Below are 27949 nucleotides of genomic sequence, written 5' to 3'. Positions count from 1 at the left end.
AAGGCAATGACCCCAATGATTCTCAGCGGCAGTAAATGGCTGCATCGATCCATATCCACTACTATGTTAATGTTATTTTTATAAACAAATGACATTATTTTGCAGTGTGACCCTAGCTTCATCCAATAAAGCATCATTATGTAATAATGAAGACAATCTCTGATTGCTGTGTCCTTGAAGCATGATGTATCTTAGTAAATAAACACATCTGCACTCACCTCCTGTTCCCACACACTTTGGGCAGCAGTCCCCGGGAGCTACAATCTCTATTTCTCCTGTTCTGCAGCTTGTCCTAGGACAGGTCTTTGAGGCACACATTACCTTTCCATGCATACATGTGCATAGAATGCATTTGGATGGAGCCCATTGTGTGTTATGCTGTAATTAAAAAATAAAGGGGTTTACTTTATAGATTAGAAGTCAAAATCCTCATAATCCTCATTTCTCAAAATATAATTATGATACTGTCCACTTAGCCAATAAGCATTATTATTTCTACTTCAGATACTAGTATCTATCTCATGTCGAAGATAAAACAACGTCTCTGATGCAAAGTTAAAGTGTAACTGTATTTTTTTAAAAACTTTTCAGAATAAGCTGTTTGTATAAATGAGAAATAAAACTACTTCTTGTCTTATTATGTCTTGCATGCTGGATTTTCTCCAGTTTTTCCCTCTACATGCTCTATCTCTTGATTTGCAGTCCACTGGGAGCTTGGAGGAAGAGACTAAATGCTGTGATCTCTCCCAAGCACACAACAGCACAGAGTAGGAAATGCCTCCTCTCAATTCAATTTCTAGTATACATAAACAAGCAACAGCAGCCATACGGAAGACATTATACACGTGAAGACATTATACAGCAGCGTTGAGCTGTCTGGATGTGAATTCTCCCTGCAGTGATGAAAAAGACTTGTTAGAAAGCTCACCATCATCTTTCCACTGAATCTGATGCCAAGACGTTTGCAGGATTATGGGCGTGGAGAACAGTGAATATTTTTTTGGATTAACCTGCAGCAGACGTCAGCGTGTGACTGGGCATGCATGGCAGTGACGTCATGCGCTCTCTGTCACTTACTCTGATGCCAGCATCAAATGAAGCTGCCGCACACTGGGGGAGCCGAGGAAAGGTGAGTAAAATTGTTTATTTTGTTCTATGCTAAAAAAAAGTAACATAACAAGCAGATATATATATATCAGGTGTGCCCATTATGGAGGACATACAGTATATACCAGGATGGGGGACATAGACAGTGAAGAAAATAAGTATTTGATACACTGCCGATTTTGCATATTTTCCCACCAACAAAAAATGGAGAGGTCTGTTCATTGAGGATCTCTGAATGATCCAATGTTGTCTTAAATGACTGATGATAATAAATATAATCCAACTGTGTATAATGAATGAAGTCTCCGTATAAATGCACCTGCTCTGTGATAGTGTCAGTGTTCTGTTTAAAGTGCAGATAGCCTCATGAAGACCAAAAAAAACAACAGGCAGGTCCGTGATACTGTTGTGGAGAAGTTTAAAGCCGAATTTGGCTACAAATAGATTTCCAAAACTTTAAACATCCCAAGGAGCATTGTGCAAGCAATCATATTGAAATGGAAGGAGCATCATACCACTGCAAATCTACCAAGACCCGGCCGTCCCTCAAAACTTTCATCTCAAACAAGGAGAAGACTGATCAGAGATGCAGGCAAGAGGCAAGAGGCCCATGATCACTCTGGATGAACTGCAGAGATCTACAGCTGAGGTGGGAGAGTCTGTCCATAGGACAACAATCAGTTGTACACTGCACAAATCTGGCCTTTATGGAAGAGTGGCAAGAAGAAAAGCCATTTCTCAAAGATATCCATAAAAAGTGTTGTTTACAGTTTGGCACACGCCACCTGGGAGACACACCAAACATGGGGAAGAAGGTGCTCTGGTCAGATGAAAACAAAATCGAACTTTTTGGGAACAATGACAAACGATATGTTTGTTGTAAAAGCAACACAGCTCATCACCCTGAACACACTATCCCCACTGTCAAACATGCTGGTGGCAGCATCATGGTTTTGGTCTGCTTTTCTTCAGCAGGGACAGGGAAGATGGTTAAAATTGATGGGAAAATGAATAGAGCCAAATACAGGACCATTCTTGAAGAAAACCTGTTGGAGTCTGCAAAAAACCTGATACTGAATGGAGATTTGTCTTCCAACCAGACAATGATCCCATAAAACAAAATCTACAAAGAATGGTTCACAAATAAATGTATCCAGGTGTTAGAATGGCCAAGTCAAAGTCCAGACCTGAATCCAATCGAGAATCTGTGGAAAGAGCTGAAAACTGCTGTTCACAAACACACTCCATCCAACCTCACTGAGCTCGAGCTATTTGCAAATGAATAATGGACAAGAATTTCAGTCTCTTGATGTGGAAAACTGATAGACACATACCCCAAGCGACTTGCAGCTGTAATCGCAGCAAAAGGTGGTGCTACAAAGTATTAACTTAAAGGGGACGAATAATATTGCACACCCCAATTTTCAGTTATTTATTTTTTAAAAATGTTCAAAATAAATAATAAATTTTGTTCAACTTCACAATTGTGTCCCACTTTTTGTTGATTCTTCACCATAATATTATTTTTTTTTTATCTTTATGTTTGAAGCCTGAAATGTGGGTAAAGGTTGACAAATTCAAGGAGGCCGAATACTTTCGCAAGGCACTGTACACTTCACATGTGACAGACAGAATCCCCTCACAAAGACAGAAAATAATAGGAATTGAGGGCCCGTAAGTGATGAGGTGCAATCACCCGTCTGCCCACTCACCCGTCCCATCTGACCTCCCATTCCTCCATTCAATCTCCCATTCGCCAACCCACTAGCCCAACCACCCACCCACTACTCTTCTTGTGCCCCCCTCCCTGCCCATGCAATCTTAACTCTCTGTCTGCTATTGACTCGCCCACCCCAGGGCTATGGGACACCCGGTGCCGGGCCGGACTAGTCCGGTGGTAGTCAGTGGTGGCTGGGCCCGGCTCCGTGGCCCTGGTGGGTGTCAGTAGAATATATGGCTTGATGAATAAAGTTTGTGTTCGTGACGCCACCTGTGGTCTGCGGCTATTAAGCCGCCGCTGCTGTGTGAGGCCTCCGGGGTAATGTTATGGCAGCAATGGTAGTACCGCTCCCCACAGGTGGAGCGGAGCCCCGGGGACACTGTTAGTGCTTGTGAAAGTCTATGGGGTTGTGTGGCTAACACGGTGCAGGGCCGACAGGCAATGAAAGAACCAGGCACAAACAACAGTCTCTTTACCTTTTCCTCCTTTACTTTGGGAACAGTCCAGTCCTGGGAGACCGTTACAGGTGGTGATGGGGATCCGGTCGGCCTGGAAGTACTTGGGGTGATCTTTCTGGCCAGCTGAGTATGAGGCCTACTCCTGTGCTTTTCTTGTGATGTTAGGACCCTGCTTCTCTGAATCCAGCAATGGCCCTCTTTGCTGCTGGGACTGATGGTACGTCCCTTTCCCTCTGTAGCAGGCTGCGCAGGCCCTCTCTGGTGCTTCTCTGCTGGAGTCCACACCGGGCCCTGATGCTGCAGCTGTACCTTCGGGATGTTTATGGGCCAGGTGCTTGCAGCTCTCCTGCCCTTCGGATTCGGCTACCAGGGAGTACTTTAAGCCCTGGTGGCCACAGACTCCGATGTCCGAGTCTCTCTCCACTGCGTCTCTGCTAATCCTGCTTCCCTGGGCCAAGCTACTCTAGCTCTAGGCCCCAGATCTACAGGACAGCACACTCTGCGTCTGCTTCCTTCCACTTCTCCCTACAGACTGACCACTACTTCCTCCCGCAGGTCAGACTTGAGGAAAGCTCCCTGGAATTCCAGGTTCAGAGCTCCCCCTGCTGGCCGGAGGGAGAACTGCGTTGGGTGTTAAACTTGCTGGCCAATGGACCTCCCCATTACCTGCAGGCTCAGCATTAACCCTTTGGGAGGGCAATGCTGTTGTGGCGACCAGGCCCTGGGGCGCCACACTAGCTGCCTACAAACTACTGAGTATTACTACAAGTTCAACCCTACTGTCTGCTTGCCTGTCTGCTAAGGTAGCGTTGCCTGTCTTAAAAGGGATATTCTAGTAACCTAATACTTATCCCCTATTAGGGCCAATTCACATGGCGGTTCTTCAAGCACAAGTTTGGCGCCGACAGCCACACTGACATTCTGAGAATATCCACGGCGGCTGCTTCCTTCATACCTCCCATTCATACCTATGGGAGACAGGCATGAGAATTGCGGAATGGCGGCTTTTAGGGAAGGTTTGAGAGGTTGGAGGAGTAGCTGGGGTGGTCTCAAGAGGGTCCAAAAATGTTGCCTGTATGGGGCCCTGAAATTCCTGGTGGCAGCCCTAGATGCATATGTCTGATATGTTATGGCTGTGTGCACTGCGTATGTCTGATTTGTGATAGGACCTGAACAGCAGCAGTAAGGGAATCATGAGCAATTCTACATCTACATGTGAGTATGCATGAGAATTCCATTTTTTTAGCCATTACTTGAGTAACAATGCCATGTTAGTACGACACAATACACAAAAGCAGCTTAAGTTATATTGCAGCCCCTAATGTAGAAAACAATGGCAATATGGCCTCAGACTAAAAAATGTTGTGCACCCCTGCTTTAGCGGGTGAGAAGCTCTGCGACTATAGGCAAGGTCCATGGCTCTGGGAATGATTTGAGAAGTAGAATAGTGTAAGGTTCTGCGATCTCTCTGAGAATCCATTATGGACCATATTTTGTCTGCTCCACATTTTTTTATTTAACGGAACAAAAGAGTGTCCATGGTATTGCAGAACTGCAGGGGTAAGCAATTATCTACTTTGCTTGGGCAGGAGTCCCATCGGTGTAAATCTATGTGCCCCTGTGGATTTAAAAATAACACCTTTCATACCTTTTTAATGTAAACGTACCAAGCAAGCAAAGTGTTAAAAAAGGATCAGATAAATGGGGTAGTATTGCTCTGTGGTAATTAATGGTGGCCTTTAGTTTCCAGCACAATTTGTGTTATGTTTCTATCACAAGAGAGAAGGTTACATTTTCAGTCACCTTACCCTTTCATTAAATTGGATATACTTTCCCTGACAGTAGGATTAATGGCCCTTGTGCTACGCCTTCCTAAAGCTGCGGCATAGAGACCTTAACAGCATGAGGATGCCATTCACAGCAGTGATTAGGGTTGTCTCCATGACCTGCGTGGCAACCTGAACAATGCAGTGCCAGCTTCTCAGCCTCACAGCTTCTGGAGCAAAATGTTCATCGGAAGGTAGGTCATGAGGAAATAATAACCCTACCCTGTAATGATCCAGGCTGTTTGTGTCACATAAACAAGGTGCCTCCATGCTCATCTAGAGTATTAAGCGTAATATGAAGAAGTCAACTAACTAAGGTTATTATAATGATCATTAGTTCATGGAAGTCTATATTATTACCGGAAACAATGGCCAGGTTAAGAAAAATCAACATGTCCCCAAGAAGTATCAGTTATGATTATGCACAAAGTTTGAAGGCCCATTTACACACAACGATATCGCTAACGAGATATCATCGGGGTCACGGTGTTGGTGACGCACATCTGGCCTCGTTAGTGATGTCGTGTGTGACACCTTTTTGCGATCAGTAACGATCGCAAAAAGGTGTCAAATCGTGTACACGTCGTTCATTTTTAAAAAATTGTTCCTCGTTTGGAACGCAGGTTGTTTGTCGTTCCTGCGGCAGCACACATCGCTATGTGTGACACCACAGGAACTAGGAACAACATCGTACCTGCGGCCACCGGCAATGAGGAAGGAAGGAGGTGGGTGGGATGTTCCGGCTGCTCATCTCCGCCCCTCCACTTCTATTGGGCGGCCACTTAGTGACGCCACTGTGACGCCAAATGAACCTCCCTCTTAAAGGAAAGATTGTTTGGCAGCCACAGAAACGTCGGTGAACAGGTAATTTCGTGTGATGCTTCCGTAGCGATATTGTTCGCTACGGCAGCGATCACCCCGTGACCCGCCACCAACGTGGGTGCTATCGCTAGCGATGTTGCAGCGTGTAAAGCCCGCTTAAGTTTGAGCTCGAGGCAAGTGTTCACATTAATGTTCAGTTACAGTTCCTATGAATATCCCTAAGGGATGGCCCTACCTTGCTGCGGAGGTCGGCACCCTAAAAACCACAAATGGCGCCCCCACTCACCGATGACAATCTCTGGGATTCCCTAAGGAGTCCCTAAACTAGAACCTGCCTGTACCAAAAGTTAGCCACAAAATAATGATTTGACTGTAAGGGGTTAAATAACCAAAATAGCCAGAGCAAACACCACAATGCGTGTAGTCACTGCAATATATAAATTGTGCTATATTCCACAATTTCTATACTGTACTCTTCAATAACAAGACACATTACACTTCCTACGGCTCTATCGACAGCCTAACTCAGGTGGTCTATTTAATATTTATTTACAATTAATATATGCTCACAGAATGATTGCTATTTTGATCGTTCTGTACACATAGAATATCACGTCATTGACAGCAAATGTCCTATTAACATAAGGTGATGTGCTGCCGATAATGATTTTCATGCTGCCATTCTGCTCGTTTGTTGGGCGCTTGCCAGCCTGTTTAGGGGGATTGATAGAAAAGAACATACATTTGGATTGTCTAAATGGGCCACTAGCGCTGCCTCAGTATTAGTAAGTGTCCTCATTATATATTAGTACACATTTTAACTATTATTAATAAGTATCTTAAACTTTATTTATTAGTAACTTAACACGCTCTTTAAAGAGAGCCTATCCCATAGTACAAAGATAGATGATAAGTGTCCCATCAGTTAAGCTGGTGTCACACACAGCGACAACGACGTCGCTGCTACGTCACCATTTTCTGTGACGTTGCAGCGACGTCGCTGTCGCTGTGTGTGACATCCAGCAATGACCTGGCCCCTGCTGTGAGGTCGCCGGTCGTTGCTGAATGTCCAGCTTCATTTTTTGGTCGTCACTCTCCCGCTGTGACACACACATCGCTGTGTGTGACAGCGAGAGAGCGTCGAAATGAAGCGAGCAGGGAGCAGGAGCCGGCGTCTGGCAGCTGCGGTAAGCTGTAACCAGCGTAAACATCGGGTAACCAAGGGAAGACCTTTCCCTGGTTACCCGATATTTACCTTAGTTACCAGCCTCCGCTCTCGCTGCCAGTGCCGGCTCCCTGCTCTGTGCACATGTGGCTGCAGTACACATCGGGTAATTAACCCGATGTGTACTGTAGCAAGGAGAGCAGGGAGCCAGCGCTAAGCAGTGTGCGCGGCTCCCTGCTCTCTGCACTGTGACATGTAGCTGCAGTACACATCGGGTTAATTAACCCGATGTGTACTGTACCTAGGAGAGCAAGGAGCCAGCGCTAAGCGCGGCTCCCTGCTCTCTGCACATGTAGCGACGTTATGATCGCTGCTGCGTCGCTGTGTTTGACAGCTAAGCAGCGATCATAACAACGACTTACAAGGTCGCTGTTACGTCACAGAAAATGGTGACGTAACAGCGACGTCGTTGTCGCTGTCGCTTAGTGTGAACCCAGCTTTAGGGTCCAACCAATGGTGATAAGAATGGGGTCCTTCCCCCAATTTGATTAGAGCTGCTGTTGATAAAGTTGCTTACCTCCTAATTCAATGTCAATGGGTCTGATGGAGATAGTCAAGTGTAGCTTTCCTCAGAAGTGTGAGGGACTTCGAATGAATCGGCACATGCCAGACCAACGCCTTTCAAATATGGAGAGGTGTAGAGCTGTCAGACTGACACCAATCAGACACATATCGCCATTCCTCAGGATAGGGACCGAGCACTAGCTATTCATAATATGCCAGTAGCACAGCTAGCGGGGGGCAGAGGGTGCGGGCGCCCCAGGCCCCGTGCTCAGAGGGGGCTTAGTCGGAGCTACAATACAGCTAACTAGATCAGTGACACTGCACCTTTAAATATATCGGCTTGGCTGCGTCATGAGGTTTAGGTCCAGCAGCAGCGCACTGTGTGCAGAGGATTCCCTGCTGTTCTTTCAGGACCTGTGTCGGCTCCGCCTCCCTCTTCCTCTGCTGCACACGGAGCTCTGGGCTGAGACGCAGAGAGGAGTTAAGATTGTGTGCAGTGAGGAAGGGACGTAAGTTACTGTGGTGACAGAGTGTTCATTACTGTGCAGTGTTTGGGTCTGATACGATGTATGTAATGAGGGGATGTGTGTGGGGGAGGGGACTATTACACTATGCAGTGTGAGGGCCCGATACCAAATATGTAATATGGTGATGTATATGGGGGAGGGGGGCTATTACACTGCAGTGTGAGGGCCCAATACCAAATATATAATATGGTGATGTGTGTTGGGGAGGGGGGCTATTACACTACAGTGTGAGGGCCCGATACCATGTATGTAATGAGGGCATGTGTGTAAGAGAGGGGGCTATTACACTGTGCAGTGTGAGGGCCCGATACCAAATATGTAATATGGTGATGTGTGTGGGGGAGGGGGGCTATTACACTGCAGTGTGAGGGCCCGATGCCAAATATATAATATGGTGATGTGTGTGAGGGCCCGATATCATGTATGTAATGAGGTGATGTGTGTGTGGGGGAGGGGAGCTGTATATTATAAGGGCCTGACAACAGGTATGTAATGAGGGGATGTGTGTGGGGGTGCTATATATTATAAGGGCCTGATAACATGCAGTGTGGGCTTATCATACTGTGTATAGGGGAGCAGTGGGCCCATCATACTTTGTATAGGAGAGCTATGGGCCTATTAAAATTTGTATAGTGGAGGTGTGAGCCCATTATACTGTGTATAGGGAGCTGTGGGCTCATTATACTGTGTATAGGGAGCTGTGGGTTCATCACACTGTCTATAGAGGAGCAGTGGGCCCATCATACTTTGCATAGGAGAGCTATGGGCCCATTATAATTTGTATAGGGGAGGTGTGGGCCCATCATGCTGTGTATAGAGGAGCTGTGAGCCCATTATACTGTGTATAGGGGAGCTATGGGCCTATTAAAATTTGTATAGGGGAGGTGTGGGCCCATCATGCTGTGTATAGAGGAGCTGTGAGCCCATTATACTGTGTATAGGGGAGTTGTGGGCCCATTATACTGTGTATAGGGGAGTTGTGGGCCCATTATACTGTGTATAGGGGAGGTGTGGGCCCATTATACTGTGTATAGGGGAGTTGTGGGCCCATTATACTGTGTATAGGGGAGTTGTGGGCCCATTATACTGTGTATAGGGGAGTTGTGGGCCCATCATACTGTGTATAGGGAGCTGAGGGCTTATCACACTGTGTATAGGCCGAGTTGTGGGCCCATCATACTTTGTATAGGAGCGCTATGGGCCCATTATAATTTGTATAGGGAAGTTGTGGGCCCATTATATCTTATAGGGAGCTGTGGGCTCATCATACTCTGTATCGAGAACTGTGGGCTCATCATACTCTGTATAGAGAACTATGGAGACCATCATATTGTTTACCTGTGAGAGTCAGGAGAAATTTTTAAATGTTAAGTAGTGGACACTTAAGAAGCATTATTGTTATAGGGGCACTCAGGGTATTGTGACCATCACAGGCACACTGGGGGCATTATTACATTCTAGGGGCAAAATGTGGACACTTTTCTAGGGCACTTTCCAAGGGCAATAATATTTTTGAGGGGACAATTTTACCATCTAGAGGGCACAATTGAGGCATTATTACCATGTGTGGGTACAGCGGTGGCATTAATATGTGGGGTGGTAAGAGGAGCACTGTCATTGTACCACACAGCAGGTGCAGTAATAGGGGCACATATGGCAGCAGTGGCACAGTATTGGGGTATCAGGAGGATGAGGGGTTTGTGCAGGTCGGGAATAGATGAGGTCGGGGCTGGAAATGTAAGAAGTCAGATCAGTCTGTGTTGTAATTTCTGCAGACGAGTCCTGGCTGAAGAAGTCGTCATGTTGGGCTGGGCCAGAAAGAAAAGACGAGAAAAGTGAATGAGTTCATCAGAAAGAACATTAGCTGTAAGTCACCACCTATAACTGTACTATAATCTCTCACATGTACTGCAGGACTGATATCTACCACTATATGGTTACCATATGGCGGTAATATCAGTGTTGGCCTTTGTGTAGATTAATTTTCAGTAACAGCGTGGTCATCTGCTGAGGTTCCTGTATACCCATTATTAAGGCGTGATACTATAGTTGTTACCAGGTTAGGGGCCCATTCAGATGTTTCGCCCCCCCCCCCCCCCCTAGCTGAACCACTAGCTACGCCAATGTAATATGCAATGTAAAAATAACATATAATGTTTGCTAACTGTGAGCACAGCAAACATGATGCAATTCTGTGAGCTGTACTATTTGCTCTTTCCAGGCATCATGTACAGAAGAACAGGCAAAACATTGCTCTGCTAGCTAATCCGTCAGTAAGGTCCACTGACATGGCAGGGGCAATCCCATGTCTGTAATGTTTCCTCCGCTCACTACCTACTCCAGCATTCTGCACTGTCTCATCCTGTCTGTGCTCCTCACCTGCCTGAGGCGGTTATGTATAATTCACAACTCCTGCTATTACAACTGATTCATGCATCTCACAATCATTCATCCTGCGCAAACAACAAATTGCTAACAGATGTCGGTCTATTCAATAGATAACATGAATCAAAATAGAAAAACAGCATGGAACAAATTGTGAGCACAAACTACATATTATCTTCACATAATACACAGGTAATAACAATCATGGATCCTTCATGGAGCTTGGGCTCCGCGGCTTCTCACGCTTGCATGCTTCAGTGATTAGAAGGCCAAGGAAACACTTGACTTTTCACTTGCATCTTGTCTCTCTCATATATTGAAAGCAGCAGAGAAGTTTTCAGTCGCTGAATAAATGGCTCGACATACCAGTCATTTATGATCACGCAAAATCAGCATGTGTTACTACGCGTGCACCTTTTGGATATTGTACACTAATGCATTTTAGCCAAAGTTTGTCCCAAAATAATGAATGGGATATGTTAACACATCCATCACGACCAGCTTCTTTACCCCAAGAAACATACAATTTTGGATGTGCCTTTAAATGAGGGCATTAGAAAATGTATTACGGCTGGTGAAACACATGGCAGATCCAAACCACAGTGCATTTTGTTGATTTGAGAACCCATAGACCCATATATCTGCATCATTTTTAATGCTATAATTTTTTTATTTTTATTTTTAAGCAAGAACGTTTATAAGGAGATATATATATATATTTTTTATATATATATATATATATATATGTATATAAAAAAAAAAAAAAAATACATATAAAATATAAATATATTAAAAAATCTATATATTTGTATATATATATATATATATATAAGTATATATAGAAGTATATATATATATATATATATATAAAATATAAATATTATATATATATATATATAAAAAAAATATATCTATATATATATAATTGCCTTATTCTGTCTGTCTGTCTTGCTCCAAAATTGTGTCCTTACGGTGACACAAAGCTGATTGGCCACTGGGCTCGCCATGGCCCCGCCCCCCGCACGGATTGGCCACTCGCCCAGGCAACTCGCCCACGCCCCGCCCCCCTCACGCAATGCACGCTCGCTCTGGCCCCGCCCCCCGCACGCATTCCCCGAACCGACCGACACGGAGTCACGACTCCCAGGTGAGTACTGTACCCCCGGGAGCCCACATCAGCTTACGCCGCCAACCCAGCCGACACATACCCTCGCATTGCTGGGGTTGCCGCCGTATGCTGGTGTGGGATCCCGTGCGAGCGGGGGGACGGGATACGCTGGTAACCATGGTAGCATAGTTACCAGCGCATCAAGGTCCTGCAGCGGCGGAACATACACACACGCACGCACACACACACACACACATCAGATCACACTCACTCTCACACACACACATCACATCGCATCCACACACTCACAACATCCTGGGATATCGCTTGCTTCTCGGCGGCGATACTGTTCAGTGAACTTCCAGGACCTGCCGGAGGATCACATGGCCAGAAGCATGTGGTATCTCCGGATGTTGTGAGTGTGAGCGTGTATGTGCGATATCGTCAGTGTGTGTGTGCGTGAGTGTATGCGATCGGGTGTGTGTGAGTGTATGCGATCGGGTGTGTGTGAGTGTATGCGATCGGGTGTGCGTGAGTGTATGCGATCGGGTGTGTGTGAGTGTATGCGATCGGGTGTGTGTGAGTGTATGCGATCGGGTGTGTGTAAGTGTATGCGATCGGGTGTGTGTGTGTGTGTGTATGCGATCGGATCTGTGTCGGCAGAGGAGCACGGCGTGCTGGAGGAGGCTGGAAGGAGAGAGGCTGATCCTGGGGAAGGCTGGGAGGGGGAGGCTGAGAGAAGAGAGGCTGATGCTGGGGGAGGCTGAGGCTGGGGTAGGCTGGGAGGAGAGAGGCTGATGCTGGGGACAGAAAAGGCTGATGCTGGGAGGAGAGAGGCTGATGCTGGGAGGAGAGAGGCTGATGCTGCGGGCAGAGAGGCTGATGCTGCGGGCAGAGAGGCTGATGCTGCGGGCAGAGAGGCTGATGCTGTGGGCAGAGAGGCTGATGCTGGTGCAGCATGGGGGATGGAGCACGATGGGGGGTGCGCAGCATGGGGGATGGAGCACGATGGGGAGTGCGCAGCATGGGGGATGGAGCACATTTGGGAGTGCGCAGCATGGGGGATGGAGCACGTTTGGGAGTGCGCAGCATGGGGGATGGAGCACGTTTGGGAGTGTGCAGCACGGCGGATGGACCACGTTTGGGAGTGCACAGCATGGCGGATGGAGCACGTTTGGGAGTGTGCAGCATGGCAGATGGAGCACGTTTGGGAGTGCGCAGCATGGCGGATGGAGCACGTTTGGGAGTGCGCAGCATAGCGGATGGACCACGTTTGGGAGTGCGCAGCATGGCGGATGGACCACGTTTGGCAGTGCGCAGCATGGCGGATGGAGCACGTTTGGGAGTGCGCAGCATGGCGGATGGTGCACGATGGGGAGTGCGCAGCATGGCGGATGGAGCACGTTGGGGAGTGCGCAGCATGGCGGATGGAGCACGTTTGGGAGTGCGCAGCATAGCGGATGGACCACGTTTGGGAGTGCGCAGCATGGCGGATGGAGCACGTTTGGGAGTGCTCAGCATGGCGGATGGAGCACGTTTGGGAGTGCGCAGCATGGCGGATGGAGCACGTTTGGGAGTGCGCAGCATGGTGGATGGAGCACGTTTGGGAGTGCGCAGCATGGCGGATGGAGCACGATGGGGGGTGCGCAGCATGGCGGATGGAGCACATTTGGGAGTGCGCAGCATGGCGGATGGACCACGTTTGGGAGTGCGCAGCATGGCGGATGGAGCACGATGGGGAGTGCGCAGCATGGCGGATGGAGCACGTTTGGGAGTGCGCAGCATGGTGGATGGAGCACGTTTGGGAGTGCGCAGCATGGCGGATGGAGCACATTTGGGAGTGCGCAGCATGGCGGATGGACCACGTTTGGGAGTGCGCAGCATGGCGGATGGAGCACGATGGGGAGTGCGCAGCATGGCGGATGGAGCACGTTTGGGAGTGCGCAGCATGGCGGATGGAGCACGTTTGGGATTGCGCAGCATGGGGGATGCAGCACGATAGGGAGTGCGCAGTATGGCGGATGGAGCAGGTTTGGGAGTGCGCAGCATGGCGGATGGACCACGTTTGGGAGTGCGCAGCATGGCGGATGGAGCACAATGGGGAGTGCGCAGCATGGTGGATGGAGCACGATGGGGGGTGCGCAGCATGGCGGATGGACCACGTTTGGGAGTGCGCAGCATGGCGGATGGACCACGTTTGGGAGTGCGCAGCATGGAGGATGGAGCACGATGGGGAGTGCGCAGCATGGCGGATGGAGCACGTTTGGGAGTGCGCAGCATGGCGGATGGAGCACGTTTGGGAGTGCGCAGCATGGTGGATGGAGCACGTTTGGGAGTGCGCAGCATGGCGGATGGAGCACATTTGGGAGTGCGCAGCATGGCGGATGGACCACGTTTGGGAGTGCGCAGCATGGCGGATGGAGCACGATGGGGAGTGCGCAGCATGGCGGATGGAGCACGTTTGGGAGTGCGCAGCATGGCGGATGGAGCACGTTTGGGATTGCGCAGCATGGGGGATGCAGCACGATAGGGAGTGCGCAGTATGGCGGATGGAGCAGGTTTGGGAGTGCGCAGCATGGCGGATGGACCACGTTTGGGAGTGCGCAGCATGGCGGATCGAGCACGTTTGGGAGTGCGCAGCATGGCGGATGGAGCACGATGGGGAGTGCGCAGCATGGCGGATGGAGCACGATGGGGGGTGCGCAGCATGGCGGATGGACCACGTTTGGGAGTGCGCAGCATGGCGGATGGAGCATGATGGGGAGTGCGCAGCATGGCGGATGGAGCACGTTTGGGAGTGCGCAGCATGGCGGATGGAGCACGTTTGGGATTGCGCAGCATGGGGGATGCAGCACGATAGGGTATTCGGTAGGGTAGGATATTCGGTATGTAATAGAGAGGATCCAGCAAAATATTACCGGACCTTGAAATAAATCATGTACAAGAGAACCTACTTCTCCCCGAAAAGGAAATATCTGCAGGCATTTGTAAAAAATATGGAATAAGAGTGAACTTCCTGTGAGGTATAGGGCATATTCATACATGAAAGTCACATATTTATACACATCTTGACCTGTATCCAGAAGGTCACCAAGAGAGGATAGAAATCCAATGCCAAGACCTGGGAACAAATAGTAGGTGACAAACTTAAAGGGAACCTGTCAGGTGCAATATGCAACCAGAACCATGAGCTGTTCTGTGTGTATATTGCTAATCCCTGCCTAACCATCCCTGTATCTAGTAGCATAAATAAAGAGATCTTTAGAAAAAGTATTTCTAAAGCTCCTTTATCAAACGCTAATGAGGTCAGGAACTGGTCGCAAGGGCATTACTTCCCTTGGCTAGTCGGCACCCTTAGCATGTTAGCATGCCCCTGTGGGCGTGCTAACATGTTAATGAATGCGCAGCATCAGAGGAATTATCAATCTCACTGCTCTCTGCTGCCACAGCCCCCAATGCTGGATTTCGGCTCAATGCGCATGATCAGAAGTCCCGGACTTCCAGTCATGCATACTATGAAGCCGGGTGTACGCGTCCCAGCTTCCAACTGGTGTAGTGCGCATGACCTGGAAGTCAGGGGATATTCTGATGATGCGCACTAAGCCGAAAATCAGCGACAGCAGCAGAGGTTAGAGTGACCATGCCTCTGAGGCTGCGCATTTATTAGCATGTCATCACGCTCACAGGGGTGTGCCAACATGCTAAGGGGGCCGACAAGCCAGAGGAACTAACACCCTTGAGACTAGTCCTTAGCCTCATTAGCAAATTATGAAGGATCTTCAGAAATACTTTTTCTAAAGATCTCTTTATCTATGCTAGTATACACAGGGACAGTTAGGCAAAGATAAGCAATATGTACCCAAAACTGCTAGTGGTTATGGGTGCATATTGCACCTGACAGGTTTCCTTTTTTAATTAAAGAAAGGAAGAAGCAGCCTGCTATCAGCACACATCCCTGGTGACAAAAATAAGTCCGCTAAGGAAGTGGGCGGGCGATTGATGGTTTCAGAGAAGCTTCAAAGGGCATCTGGCAGTCAGCCTGGCTCCGGGGTAAAAGGTACAATATTGGGGTTTGCGTAGCTCCCACAAACATGAGGCATACGTCCGGCCTCAGACGTATGCCACACGTTCACGTTTTGCCTTAATTGTGGAACGTGGGTATCAGCCTATAATTAATAAACAGCCGATGGAGAACAATAGACCCATCGTGTTTCCTAGCTATGGATAGATAAAATAATAACAGGGAACATGATGGTAATATCTTCCATGTGGGATGCTCAGAAGCAGAGATATGAGGTAAGCTGCCATTTCATAATTTTCTGGAACCTGAAGGCACATTTCATGTCCAGCCCTGTCATAGGTCACCAGGTGGGAGGTATGTTGGAGGTACATTGGCTTATAAAAACCAAAGTGGACATTTTGGAGGTTGTTCTTCTCACAGAGGTCACATCATTTAAATGTGTGCCAGCATCAGGCTTATTCACATGGAAAAGTTAACAGACTCATCTTTATATCTGCTGCCAACTATCTCTTATTTGTATTTGCATTTCTGACCATAACATTTGTATATTCTTGTATATCTTGTATTGTCTAGTGTGCCCTTAAGGCGATTAAATATATAATTTAATCCTGGGTTTTATCTCGATACACAAATCCCATGTCCTTCACTCAGTTTAATATTACATGCTACATGGGCTGGTTTCTGGCCCAATACAATCCTGCGAATGGACCAAGCTTATACCTAACGAGGAACTGGTGACAGACTACTGGACTGAACGAGCCCTGTTTCTCTGGGGCTAGTGAAAAGGGTCTGTTGGCCTGTTGGGGTTCTGAGCGAGTGGGGTGTCGCGCTGGAGGTTGTGCGGCCAGCTCGGTCTCCCTCCGAAGTGTCTCCCTATGCCCGTGTGGACAGGGGGTGTCAGTGTACCACTGCACCAAGCTGACCTTACGCAACCCTTGGGGGTCACGGAACGTCACGTGTTGGCGAAAGTGAAGAGGTCATATCGTGTAGCTCCAACATATTAGAGACGTCAGGGTGGAGCTGTGAGGTGCGGTTTTATCACAGATTGTCAGGTCGATGAAAAGCAGGGTGGGCTGAATGTGTGACACCCCCCCCCTGCTGTTTGTGACACCTCCGTTTAACATCTCCTGCAAACTTATGAAATATAGGGATCTTTCATTTGTAACAAAGCCAGTGTGGGACATCAGTGCATTATTAACTGGTACTGGGACTCCACGAATAGATAATTTGGCTGCCCTATTCCATGTTGATGTCCATAGGTTGGGGAGGTGAGGGATATTTCTGCCTGTGCAGTTTCTTACTTATCTTTATATCTTGATGGATAAATGTGTCAACTATTAGAAAAGATTGAATTTGGTATATTGAGAAGATAAGGCCTTTAGCTGAAGAACCATAGTGACAAAGTCTCTGAAAGTCAGTAGGAACAGAAACCTTAGTGGAGACGAAGTAGAAGAAAAACGTATTTGATGGCAGTGTAATCTTTCTTGGATAGGTAATTGGAGAGGGTTGAGGGGAAAAAAAAATCATAAAGGATGAAACTGCGGTAAATAAGGATCCACTATGTAAGCTAAACTGAAAAGGTCCACTGAGAACTGAGCCAAGCCAGTATACTATGAGAAGGCATAATATGACGTAATTAGGGATTATATAAAACTGAGATCCCTGGATAGTACAGTGGCAAGAGTAGAAAATGTTTCTGACAGGATTTTTAAATGCTTCTTGTAAATGCCATTGGACCAAGTAAGTTTGAAAAGGCAGTGGGTTAGATGTTGGCTACAGAGGAGAGGAATGGGATGCAGAAGAGATAACTAATAGTGTTTCAGAATATTAGGGACCTATAGACCCACCAGATGCGTATTTGGTAGTGTAATGGATTAGAGATTCTATGCTCCCGATTCATCAAGACCAGTGTTGTTGATGAGGTGGCATGGTGAAGTCAGAAGCATCTTAAAAGTGGTGTGCGCCTAGCCATAGATCTTACTTCATTCAGAGACTTGTGGTATGTCAGAGCTTGTTATGAATCTAGGTTAGTCACTTGTAAGGCACACCACAGATTTTCATGAAATAGATGAGTGGGCGCTGCCTCACCATCCCTGCCCATTTAGGAGGAGCCAGAAGAAACCGGCGTGAATACACCAAAAATCAATTTTTTGGCTCAAAAGATTTGAAGAATTTGGGCCTATGTCTTTTAAACCCCCAAATACAATTTAAAATGATTGTAGTTCCAATAGAGGGACGCTTAGCAGAAGGGTTTCCATCATTTGTTAAGGATTATCATCTTGACCACAGAGACGTGCCCTAAGATATAAATTTGGTAGGATTTCTTTCTAAGAAGAGAATGAGGCTCACAACCGAGTTGGAAAATTAGCTACAGTGCCTACAAGTAGTATTCAACCCCCTGCAGATTTAGCAGGTTTACACATTCGGAATTAACTTGGCATTGTGCCATTTGGACTGTAGATCAGCCTGGAAGTGTGAAATGCACTGCAGCAAAAAAGAATGTTATTTCTTTTTTTTTTTTTTTTTTTAAATTGTGAAAAGTTTATTCAGAGGGTCATTTATTATTCAACCCCTCAAACCACCAGAATTCTGTTTGGTCCCCCTAAAGTATTAAGAAGTATTTCAGGCACAAAGAACAATGAGCTTCACATGTTTGGATTAATTATCTCTTTTTCCAGCCTTTTCTGACTAATTAAGACCCTCCCCAAACTTGTGAACAGCACTCATACTTGGTCAACATGGGAAAGACAAAAGGAGCATTCCAAGGCCATCAGAGACAAGATCGTGGAGGGTCACAAGGCTGGCAAGGGGTACAAAACCCTTTCCAAGGAGTTAGGCCTACCTGTCTCCACTGTTGGGAGCATCATCCGGAAGTGGAAGGTTTATGGAACTACTGTTAGCCTTCCACGGCCTGGACAGCCTTTGAAAGTTTCCACCCGTGCCGAGGCCAGGCTTGTCCGAAGAGTCAAGGCTAACCCAAGGACAACAAGGAAGGAGCTCCGGGAAGATCTCATGGCAGTGGGGACATTGGTTTCAGTCAATACCATAAGTAACGTACTCCACCGCAATGGTCTCCGTTCCAGACGAGCCCGTAAGGTACCTTTACTTTCAAAGCGTCATGTCAAGGCTCGTCTACAGTTTGCTCATGATCACTTGGAGGACTCTGAGACAGACTGGTTCAAGGTTCTCTGGTCTGATGAGACCAAGATCGAGATCTTTGGTGCCAACCACATACGTGACGTTTGGAGACTGGATGGCACTGCATACGACCCCAAGAATACCATCCCTACAGTCAAGCATGGTGGTGGCAGCATCATGCTATGGGGCTGTTTCTCAGCCAAGGGGCCTGGCCATCTGGTCCGCATCCATGGGAAGATGGATAGCACGGCCTACCTGGAGATTTTGGCCAAGAACCTCCGCTCGTCCATCAAGGATCTTAAGATGGGTCATCATTTCATCTTCCAACAAGACAATGACCCAAAGCACACAGCCAAGAAAACCAAGGCCTGGTTTAAGAGGGAAAAAATCAAGGTGTTGCAGTGGCCTAGTCAGTCTCTTGACCTTAACCCAATTGAAAACTTGTGGAAGGAGCTCAAGATTAAAGTCCACATGAGACACCCAAAGAACCTAGATAACTTGGAGAAGATCTGCATGGAGGAGTGGGCCAAGATAACTCCAGAGACCTGTGCCGGTCTGATCAGGTCTTATAAAAGACGATTATTAGCTGTAATTGCAAACAAGGGTTATTCCACAAAATATTAAACCTAGGGGTTGAATAATAATTGACCCACACTTTTATGTTGAAAATTTATTAAAATTTAACTGAGCAACATAACTTGTTGGTTTGTAAGATTTATGCATCTGTTAATAAATCCTGCTCTTGTTTGAAGTTTGCAGGCTCTAACTTATTTGCATCTTATCAAACCTGCTAAATCTGCAGAGGGTTGAATACTACTTGTAGGCACTGTATAAAAAGGATAGAGTATTTAGCAAAAGTATTTAAGTGAGGAGTTATTCCACTGATCGTGTATGTTGTGGAATGGGGTTTTCTAAAACCTGATAACACTAATTTGCCAATGAGATCTAGAATTTCAAACCTCATTATAACAGATTTGTCATGTATAGGAAATCTGTTTTCGGAAAGGGAAACAGAATGAGTGTTACGTCACCTGTTCGTCCCAATTACAATACGGTTTCTTCAATATTTTGCTAGATATGAGCAACCTTCATCAACCAAGAGCTCAAATGATTATATAACAGTTTGCGTATCTTTGTCTGTGGTGTCTAAAGCATTACATAGTTATGACTTTGGAAGTTAAGTACTGCGGATGTGTTCACATGGTGCTTTTTTGGAAAACCATGCTAATTGACTCCTTAACTTACATGCAGCTTTAACTTTAAGTGGCATAGCTAATGTGACCTAAAGATAGAACCTCTCATAGAAATTGTATCTAAAATGATGACAGATGTATTTAAAAATGGAGGCCAGGATGCCAGAGTGAACAGATCCTTATAAATCCCTACACTTGTCAGGGAGACACCTAGGAGCATACTGAAAATGACTGTTAAAAACAGTCATGGCACAGATATAACAGAAACGAAAAAGATCTGTGACATACCTATTTAAAATGTCAAAAAAAACTCATTATATAGTGTTTTTGTTTCTTTCATACTGTCTCTTTTTCAGACTATTTCCTACTATAAACTTTTTGCCATTATAATTTTTCTTCTGTCATTAAACACTGATAAGCATACAGTATATATGGTAGATGCTATATGGATAGTGTCCATGTAATTGTTAATTGTTTTGTGCACTCATCAGTTTTGGATAGTGTCAGATATGATTTTTTTTTTCCAGGTGGACCATGTGTCTGTGCGAGAAAATATTCACCAACTTTGGTCTTATCTCATAGTCATCAGTGACTGTCGCATCCGAGGTATGGCGAATTTGAAACTTATTGCATCCATTCAAGTTATTAACAGAACATTTCAAAGAATAAATATAACATTTCTACTAATAATATTATATAAGGAAATTAACTAAAATCTCAACATATTCTTTAAATCAGCTTCAAAAGCACATTTCTACATGCTGCAATGCTACAAAATGCACAAAGAAAACTAGCATCAGGGTACATAATAAAGCCAAAGAAGCAATAAAAATAAACCAGCCACTAAGTTCAGAGACAAGTATAAAAATATTCAACATATCAAAGCATCAGGTAAAAAAATATTTGCTATGGAGGGGAAAAAAAACGATAAAAGAATACTTACAGCATGCTCTTTCCCTTCATGTCGGCAAAAGCTTTCTGATCTTGAAGCACATTCAGGGCAGCACTTATTGGGATCTATTCGGAAAATTTCTCCCTAAATAATACATAATTTATTTTATTTGGACTAGTCAAAAAAAATATAATAAAATATATACAGTATACAATATTATCGCTGCAGAAAGGCTCAGAAAACATGTATTATTGAACTGTAAATGTTCCACGGTAGTAATGATATAAAGTAGAAAGAAAATAGAACATACTGGTCAGACACAATACAATAGCTATGAATGAGTGCATTTTGAGGCTCTTTTTAACTCTATCCATCTGATTGGAGGTAAAATTGATTGCACCAGGGCACTTTTGGAGGACTCACATTGCCCTCTGGTGTACAGCGATGATCTCTGATTAGATGCATAAATATATTAGGGCAGAGTATATAGGGCAGAGTATATATACAAAGCCTTATTTGGCACTAGAAACATCAGGACTGTAGCACGTTGCAAGGGGAAACGCCAAGTTGGTGTGGTGGGTCTAATTCATTAGGGGGGGAAGGTGTAGAGAGTAGAATTCATAAAGGCAGCAATGTGCTAGTTATATTTCATAAGGGATGTGGTATGGCAGTTAGGAGTTCATAAAGAGGGACAGTGCGGAAGTTGTAGTACATAAGGGGGACATTGTGGTAATTCTAGCATATAAAGGGGATAGTGTGGAGGCAACATTTATAAATTGAATTTTTTGACTGGAGAGAAACCTAGTCCTTTAGACAAAAGTCCAATTTGTGAATCTGTCAAAATATAACTAGAAAGATTAAATACAGGAATCTCTGTAAACGGCGCTTGCGGAACGTCATATGATAGGCTTTTGGACTTATGTTTCCTTCCTCCCCTCTTGCAAGATCGTTTTTTGGCAAGGCACCTTCTTGCTGGAAGTTCCTTTTTTGGTGTTTTTTGCCACCAGTCAATACTGGCTACTGAAGCAACCGAGGAGTCCGTTAATTCATCCGATGTTTCTCCAAAAGAGGTATCATAATTGGCCGTGGAATTGAAAGATACCTTAGGTTTCTTGTACCAAGGCTTGTATTTTCTCAAAATGGAGGGAGGATTACTAGCCCAATTATATATTTTATCATTCTTATAATCCTCAAGATCTCTCAAGAATTTTCTTTTCTTTATGGCTATAATGGATTTCTCCCTTCTCTTTAAGTTGTTGTACATACAGTCCTGGAATTTAGTAATGGTGTCTGAAATCTCCAGATCCTTAACAGAGTTTTTAATAGTTTCAATTTCTTTATTAATTTTAACAAGTTCTTTATCTTCCTCCTCTATAATCAATTTAATCAATTTAAGTGAACACTCACTCAGAATGATGTCCCAGTTTTTTTGAAAGTCCGCTCCATAAGCAGTAGTAGATTGTTTTTTCAATCTGAGACCACGCGGTATCATTTTCCTTTCCAAATAACCATTAAGGGAATTGTGGTCCCACCAGAGCTTTTGTTCCTTGCGTAAGGATTGCTCCAATTTAATTAATATGGAGTTAGTACTTTCAACAACAGGACAATTTTCATTTGTATCTTCCTGAAAAATACTGGCAAGCTTATTGAGACGTACCGTATGGTCCTGTGTATCTCCCATGGAATCCTTGGATGGTAACATGCTGTATTCAGTTGATCAATAAAGGTAAATCCTGCTATAGTAAAAAGCTGTTCTTTGTGGAGACAAGCACGGTCAAAGCTCCCAACAACATATGAATCCAACAATGTAGACCAGCTCACTCCTGTGAATCACCTGGATCCTCAGCTGACCTGGTTAACTCCGTTGTGCCCGGATCAGGACGTAGGAGTCCATCCATACAAATGTGAACAACAACAAGGCAGAATACAGCAATAACGTGAGCAATCCAGGATGCTGTTAAAAAAATTTTTCCTTCTTTTTATTCATAAATTCATTAAAATATAATGGTCCAAGCAATTCAGAACAGCATTATCGCAGGAAAATAGTGCAGATAGGACTACGCGTTTCACCGGTAAAATCCGCCTTCTTCACGGTCCAGAATCTGATCTGCTTTCCATACATAGAACATGCATCTCACTCCCATCAGGGTAATTACAAACATGTGTGAGAGATTTAAAAACATGTGCTAGAAAAGCAAATCAAACATGTAAGCTATCCGCATATTGATCAATATACAGCATGCATAAGAGTTATAAGGAAAGGATTCAACATTTTGGAGAAAAATACTATCAGAAAATCCAATAACCTGACCATAAAATTATTTTTAAAGTGATACAAAAGCCTGACACAGTAGTAATAGCCAGCAACATGGATTCTGCCTTGTTGTTGTTCATATATATATATATATATATATATATATATATATATATATATATATATACACATATACATACATACATATACAGTGTGTCCACCCATATCCTGTCCACCGCCATTAACTTGAGAACGGCGGTAGCTATAGGCATAGAAGTGGTGTCTAGGTATAGTAAAGTAGCCATTCGCTACGCAATTAAACCACCTATAGCGCCACCTAGTGGAAAACAACGGAGTTAGCATTTTTATCTTGAAAACAAGATAGAGAAAAAAAGTGAATTAAAAAATTGTAGGGCATCATCAATTCAATAGGAATTGACACCTTGCATACAGAAATGCTATGATGTGAAACCCATGACACCCCAAAACAATGAATGCTGGTCACGCATATGGCGCTCATTTAACGTTGATGCTCAAAGTGGCCACCGTCAGCTGCAATGCACATCTGGACTCTGGACAGCATACTGTAACTTGCTGCACGTTGCGCAGTATGGTAGGTGACACGTTTGCACAAGCATCTGTGATACGTCATCGTATGTCCTGCAATGTTGGTGGAGGGGTCACATACACCTGCTGTTTGATGTGACCTCACAGAAAGAAGTCCAATGGGGTCAGGTCAGGTGAGCGTGGAGGCCACTCCACACAGCCACCATACCCAATGACTTGTAGGAAGGTCTCCATGAGTTATCGCTTCACGTCCGCAGCCTTGTGAGTTTTACACGTTCTAATCATAGCATTTCTGTATGCAAGGTGTCGATTCGTATTGAATTGATGATGCCCTACAACTTTGTAATTAACTTTTTTTCTCTATTTCGTTCCGTTTTCAAGATAAAAATGCTAACTCCGTTGTTTTCCACCAGGTGGCGCTATAGGTAGTTTCATTGCGTAATGCATGGCTACTTTACTGTACCTAGACACCACTTCTATGCCTATAGCTGCCGCCGTTCTCAAGTTAATTTTGGTGGACAGGATATGGGTGGACACACTGTATACACACACACACACACACACACACACACACAGTAGCGACCAAAAGTTTTTCTTTCTTTTTAAAGCATGATTACTCCTGTCAGGTTATTGTGATGCCACTTTCCTGGTGTTTATAAAAACAGGGAGCAAATGGTTGTCAGCTCTAAAGATGGAAATTGGGTTTGACACTGTTTTAGCCCTTTATCACCAGCAAAATGGCATCACAGCAACAAGACAGAAAAGAAATCACACTTATAAAATAAAAAAAAAAAATGCTACATTTTTGGTCACATCTGTATATATTTTTGTCCCTTAAATTCTGAGCAGATCAGTGGGGGGATGTGGACAAAAACTCCCACTAATTGCTCAAAAGATCTCTTAGACGTGCACAGCTCAGGAGAAAGGCACATACACAGTAGAGTACAGATGTAGTAGAACATTATAGGCTCCTGTCTCCTAAGCTGTAAACTTTTAAGAAGTCTTTTAAGCGACCTCACATTGCAACTGATTGTTGTACAAGGTTTGCTGTTGTATTCATGTACTGATCACAAGTCTAGTGCTGTATTCATGTACTGATGTTGGTTCTGTGGATGTAGTCATGTAGTGATGACAGTTCTGGTGCTGTATTCATGAAATGATGATAGTTCTGGTACTGCAGTACTGATGCTGGTTGTGGTGCTGTATTCCTGTACTGATTATGGGTATGGTGCTTTATTCAATTAGTAATGATTGTTCTGGTGCTGCATTCATATACTGCTGATTGTTCTTAAGGTTTATTCCTGTACAAATAGCCGTTCTGGTGCTGTATTCATGTAGTGATGGTTGTTCAAAAGACGTATTTTTTTTAATGGTGATAGTTCTGGTTAGGCATACGTGTACTTATGGTGGTTCTGATCCTGTAGTAATGCAGGTGTAGAAATTCTTAATTTTTCAGACTTGACTTCAGCCACCCCATATATTATAGATAGCTGTCGGATGAACGATAGCTTGACCAATCATTTGACTTGCACAATCTCACTAGACTCTCTTATACACAAGAATTGGAGGGGTCTGAAGCATTGCACCATTGTACCCTGGATCAGTAGAAATATGGGCTGTGGAGTGATGAATAATGCTTTGCTTTATGACACTCTGATGAAACAATCTCAGTTTGGTAAATATAAAGCCTTACTGCTTTTTGCCAGCTATAACGTTTTGGTGGAGGATGGATAATGCTATGGGGTTGTTTTTTAAGAGTTGTCCTAGCTCCCTTAGTTACAGTGAAGGATAATATATTGGTTCATCATTCCAAGAAAGTGGACAATTATATGCTTATAACTTTGTGTGAACATTTTGTCCCTCTAAGACTGTGTCCCAGTCTACAAAGCCAGGTCCATATATCCATATTAGGGTACATTTTGAGAACAAGATCCTAAGTTCAGCTCCACTGAACACTTCTGGAATGATCTAGAATAGAGATTGTGAGCAAAGTTCCCCTATCCAACATCAGAGTCTGACTATACAAAAGCTCACCTGGATGAATGAGCAAAAATTCACAAATCTTATATAAAAGGTTGAAAGAAGAGTGGAATCTATTTTAGTGGCAAATAGAGGATTAACTTCATATAAATTCATATGGTTTTAGTCATGGATGTCATAAAAGAGGTGTAATATATAGGTTGTGTCCCAATATTTTTGTCCAAAGAATGTATGATGATTAATTGTATTTTTTAATTATAAAATGAGGGTTTTTTTATGGCTAAATTAAAAAAATTAAAAAAAAAGCATCAGGTGCTAAAAATAAAATATATCCCCCTTACTGATGACAGCAGGTCCTCTTTTAAGGCTTCATCCATCTCCCTCTGATGTCCATACGTCCTCTGCTGGCTGGGACAGGCATGTAACTGCAGTAGCGACCCAGTAGCTGCAGTGGTCAAATGTCCATCCCAGCTGGAAGAGGAACCATAGCGATAGGTAGAGGACATGGGTATCCTTCGTTGAGATGCAGTGAGGATCGGTATGAAGAGTATGCTTTATTTTATTTCATAGAGCCTGCTGCATGTTTTTGCTGTTTTAGCTTTTCTAATTCAGGGGTAGAAAAACGTGTACTGTCATTCATTACTTAACGAGTAGCCGTCATTTTAGTTTTAATTTTATAATCAATAGTACACATAAAAATACCAAACTTTGTAATATATCTTATCAGAGAAAAGCTGCTTCTTTCTCCACCAGGACTGATCTTCCATTTTCAATATTTTAAATTGTGGAAGACCTTGCTGAAAAATACATTCTAACTACTTGCATGAAAATCTAAAAGGATGAACAAAGCATGGCAGCTTAAAATATGTCAATACCTTTGTAAAATCACATTGAGGGTCTCGACAAAGGGTCTTTTCACACAACACAATATTGTCATGGCAGGTGCAATCTTGACAGGATTCAGACTTCCATTCAGTACTGTTCTGTAACAGACAACATACACGATGTTAGTGTTTTGCATGTACACGGAATATATGCAACACATAACTTTTATAAACGCTCCGTACATATATTTTAACAAATGATGAGATTGTAATTTTTAAAAATATGACAGGTTGGCATCTGTCGAATAATAAAATGCAGTATTAAAAATAACCAGTGCTTCTCCGAGAGATAAATACCAGGTCCCCATCCTGTACTGTACTCCTGGCAAAGGCTCCCAAGATTCCTTGTTCTAAGCCTGTGATAATGAACAATGGATTCCTGCCAGAAAAGGCTAGAATGATGGAGGCATTATTTCAACTGAAGCTCCTGCCTTCAGCCTTGCCGCAACCTGAACGACATATTTTACCTCTAGATCGATAAACTTTGAGGCTCGAGTGCTTTATGTATATTGAGCGCTCTGTAACATCAATGTGCAGCACATGAGCAATGTTTCATGAACAAATTGGAAATAAATCATGATACATTGTTGTGTTCCTCTTTCGATTGCGGAGATTTAATATCTATAATCCTGAAAATTCGATGAGTTTAATGAGGATTCAGTAGATATTTGGCAATAATGAAAAGGGGTCATGAGAGTGGAATAAAGAGCCAACAGATATGTGATGATAATGATAATTATATCCCCATAGATTTCATGCATCTGTCATACCTGAGTGCATTCAAGTATTAATTCCTCTAACGTCCTCTACTTCAAATAATGACTGTCAGGATATCACACCATTTGATAACATACCGTAATCTCTACTAAATATTCTGCTGTGTATTGACACAAACAGTTCCTTTCATTTGTAGCTTCAGATATTGCATAATCAAACAGGTAGGAGGCAGTTCGCAGAGTTCTTGTCCGGGGGCCACAAAATACTGACATGGCCACTAGATAAGACATATTCGTAAGATCAGCGAGCATTCAGACACCCGACACCTTGTCCGACAAGCTGTAATCACCTCTGGTGGCTGGAATGAGTGGAATACCCCAGCTCCGTACACAGTTTGGTGGCTGCTGTTCACCTCTTACACTTTTCAATAGAAGCTAACCTGGAGTACCCAGGAGTGGTAACTAAAGAATGTAAGTAAGGAGCTGTGTACACTGTTTACATCCCGCTACCAGAGGTGGAGACAGCTGATTGGATGAGATGTTGGGTGACGGACCCCTATCAATCATATATTGTCGATCTATACTAATGTTAGCTATAGATAGAACATTGTCAGCCGATCAG

General features: G+C 44.3%; 1 protein-coding gene across 1 annotated transcript in view; it reads right to left on the bottom strand.

Annotated features, from left to right (window-relative positions):
* Positions 1-27949, bottom strand: part of FRAS1 (Fraser extracellular matrix complex subunit 1) — a 724001-nt gene that overhangs the window by 402618 nt on the left and 293434 nt on the right. The window contains exons 3-5 of the mRNA XM_075352182.1: positions 26603-26710; positions 20978-21070; positions 219-378 (exon numbers count right to left, since the gene is read on the bottom strand). Coding sequence (XP_075208297.1) covers positions 219-378; positions 20978-21070; positions 26603-26710 — 361 coding nt within the window. The remainder of the gene's footprint in view (positions 1-218; positions 379-20977; positions 21071-26602; positions 26711-27949) is intronic.

This window comes from Anomaloglossus baeobatrachus, chromosome 1, assembly GCF_048569485.1.
Source record: "Anomaloglossus baeobatrachus isolate aAnoBae1 chromosome 1, aAnoBae1.hap1, whole genome shotgun sequence".
NCBI classification, from domain to species: Eukaryota; Metazoa; Chordata; class Amphibia; order Anura; family Aromobatidae; genus Anomaloglossus; species Anomaloglossus baeobatrachus.
This window is presented reverse-complemented; position numbering and strand designations above follow the sequence as displayed.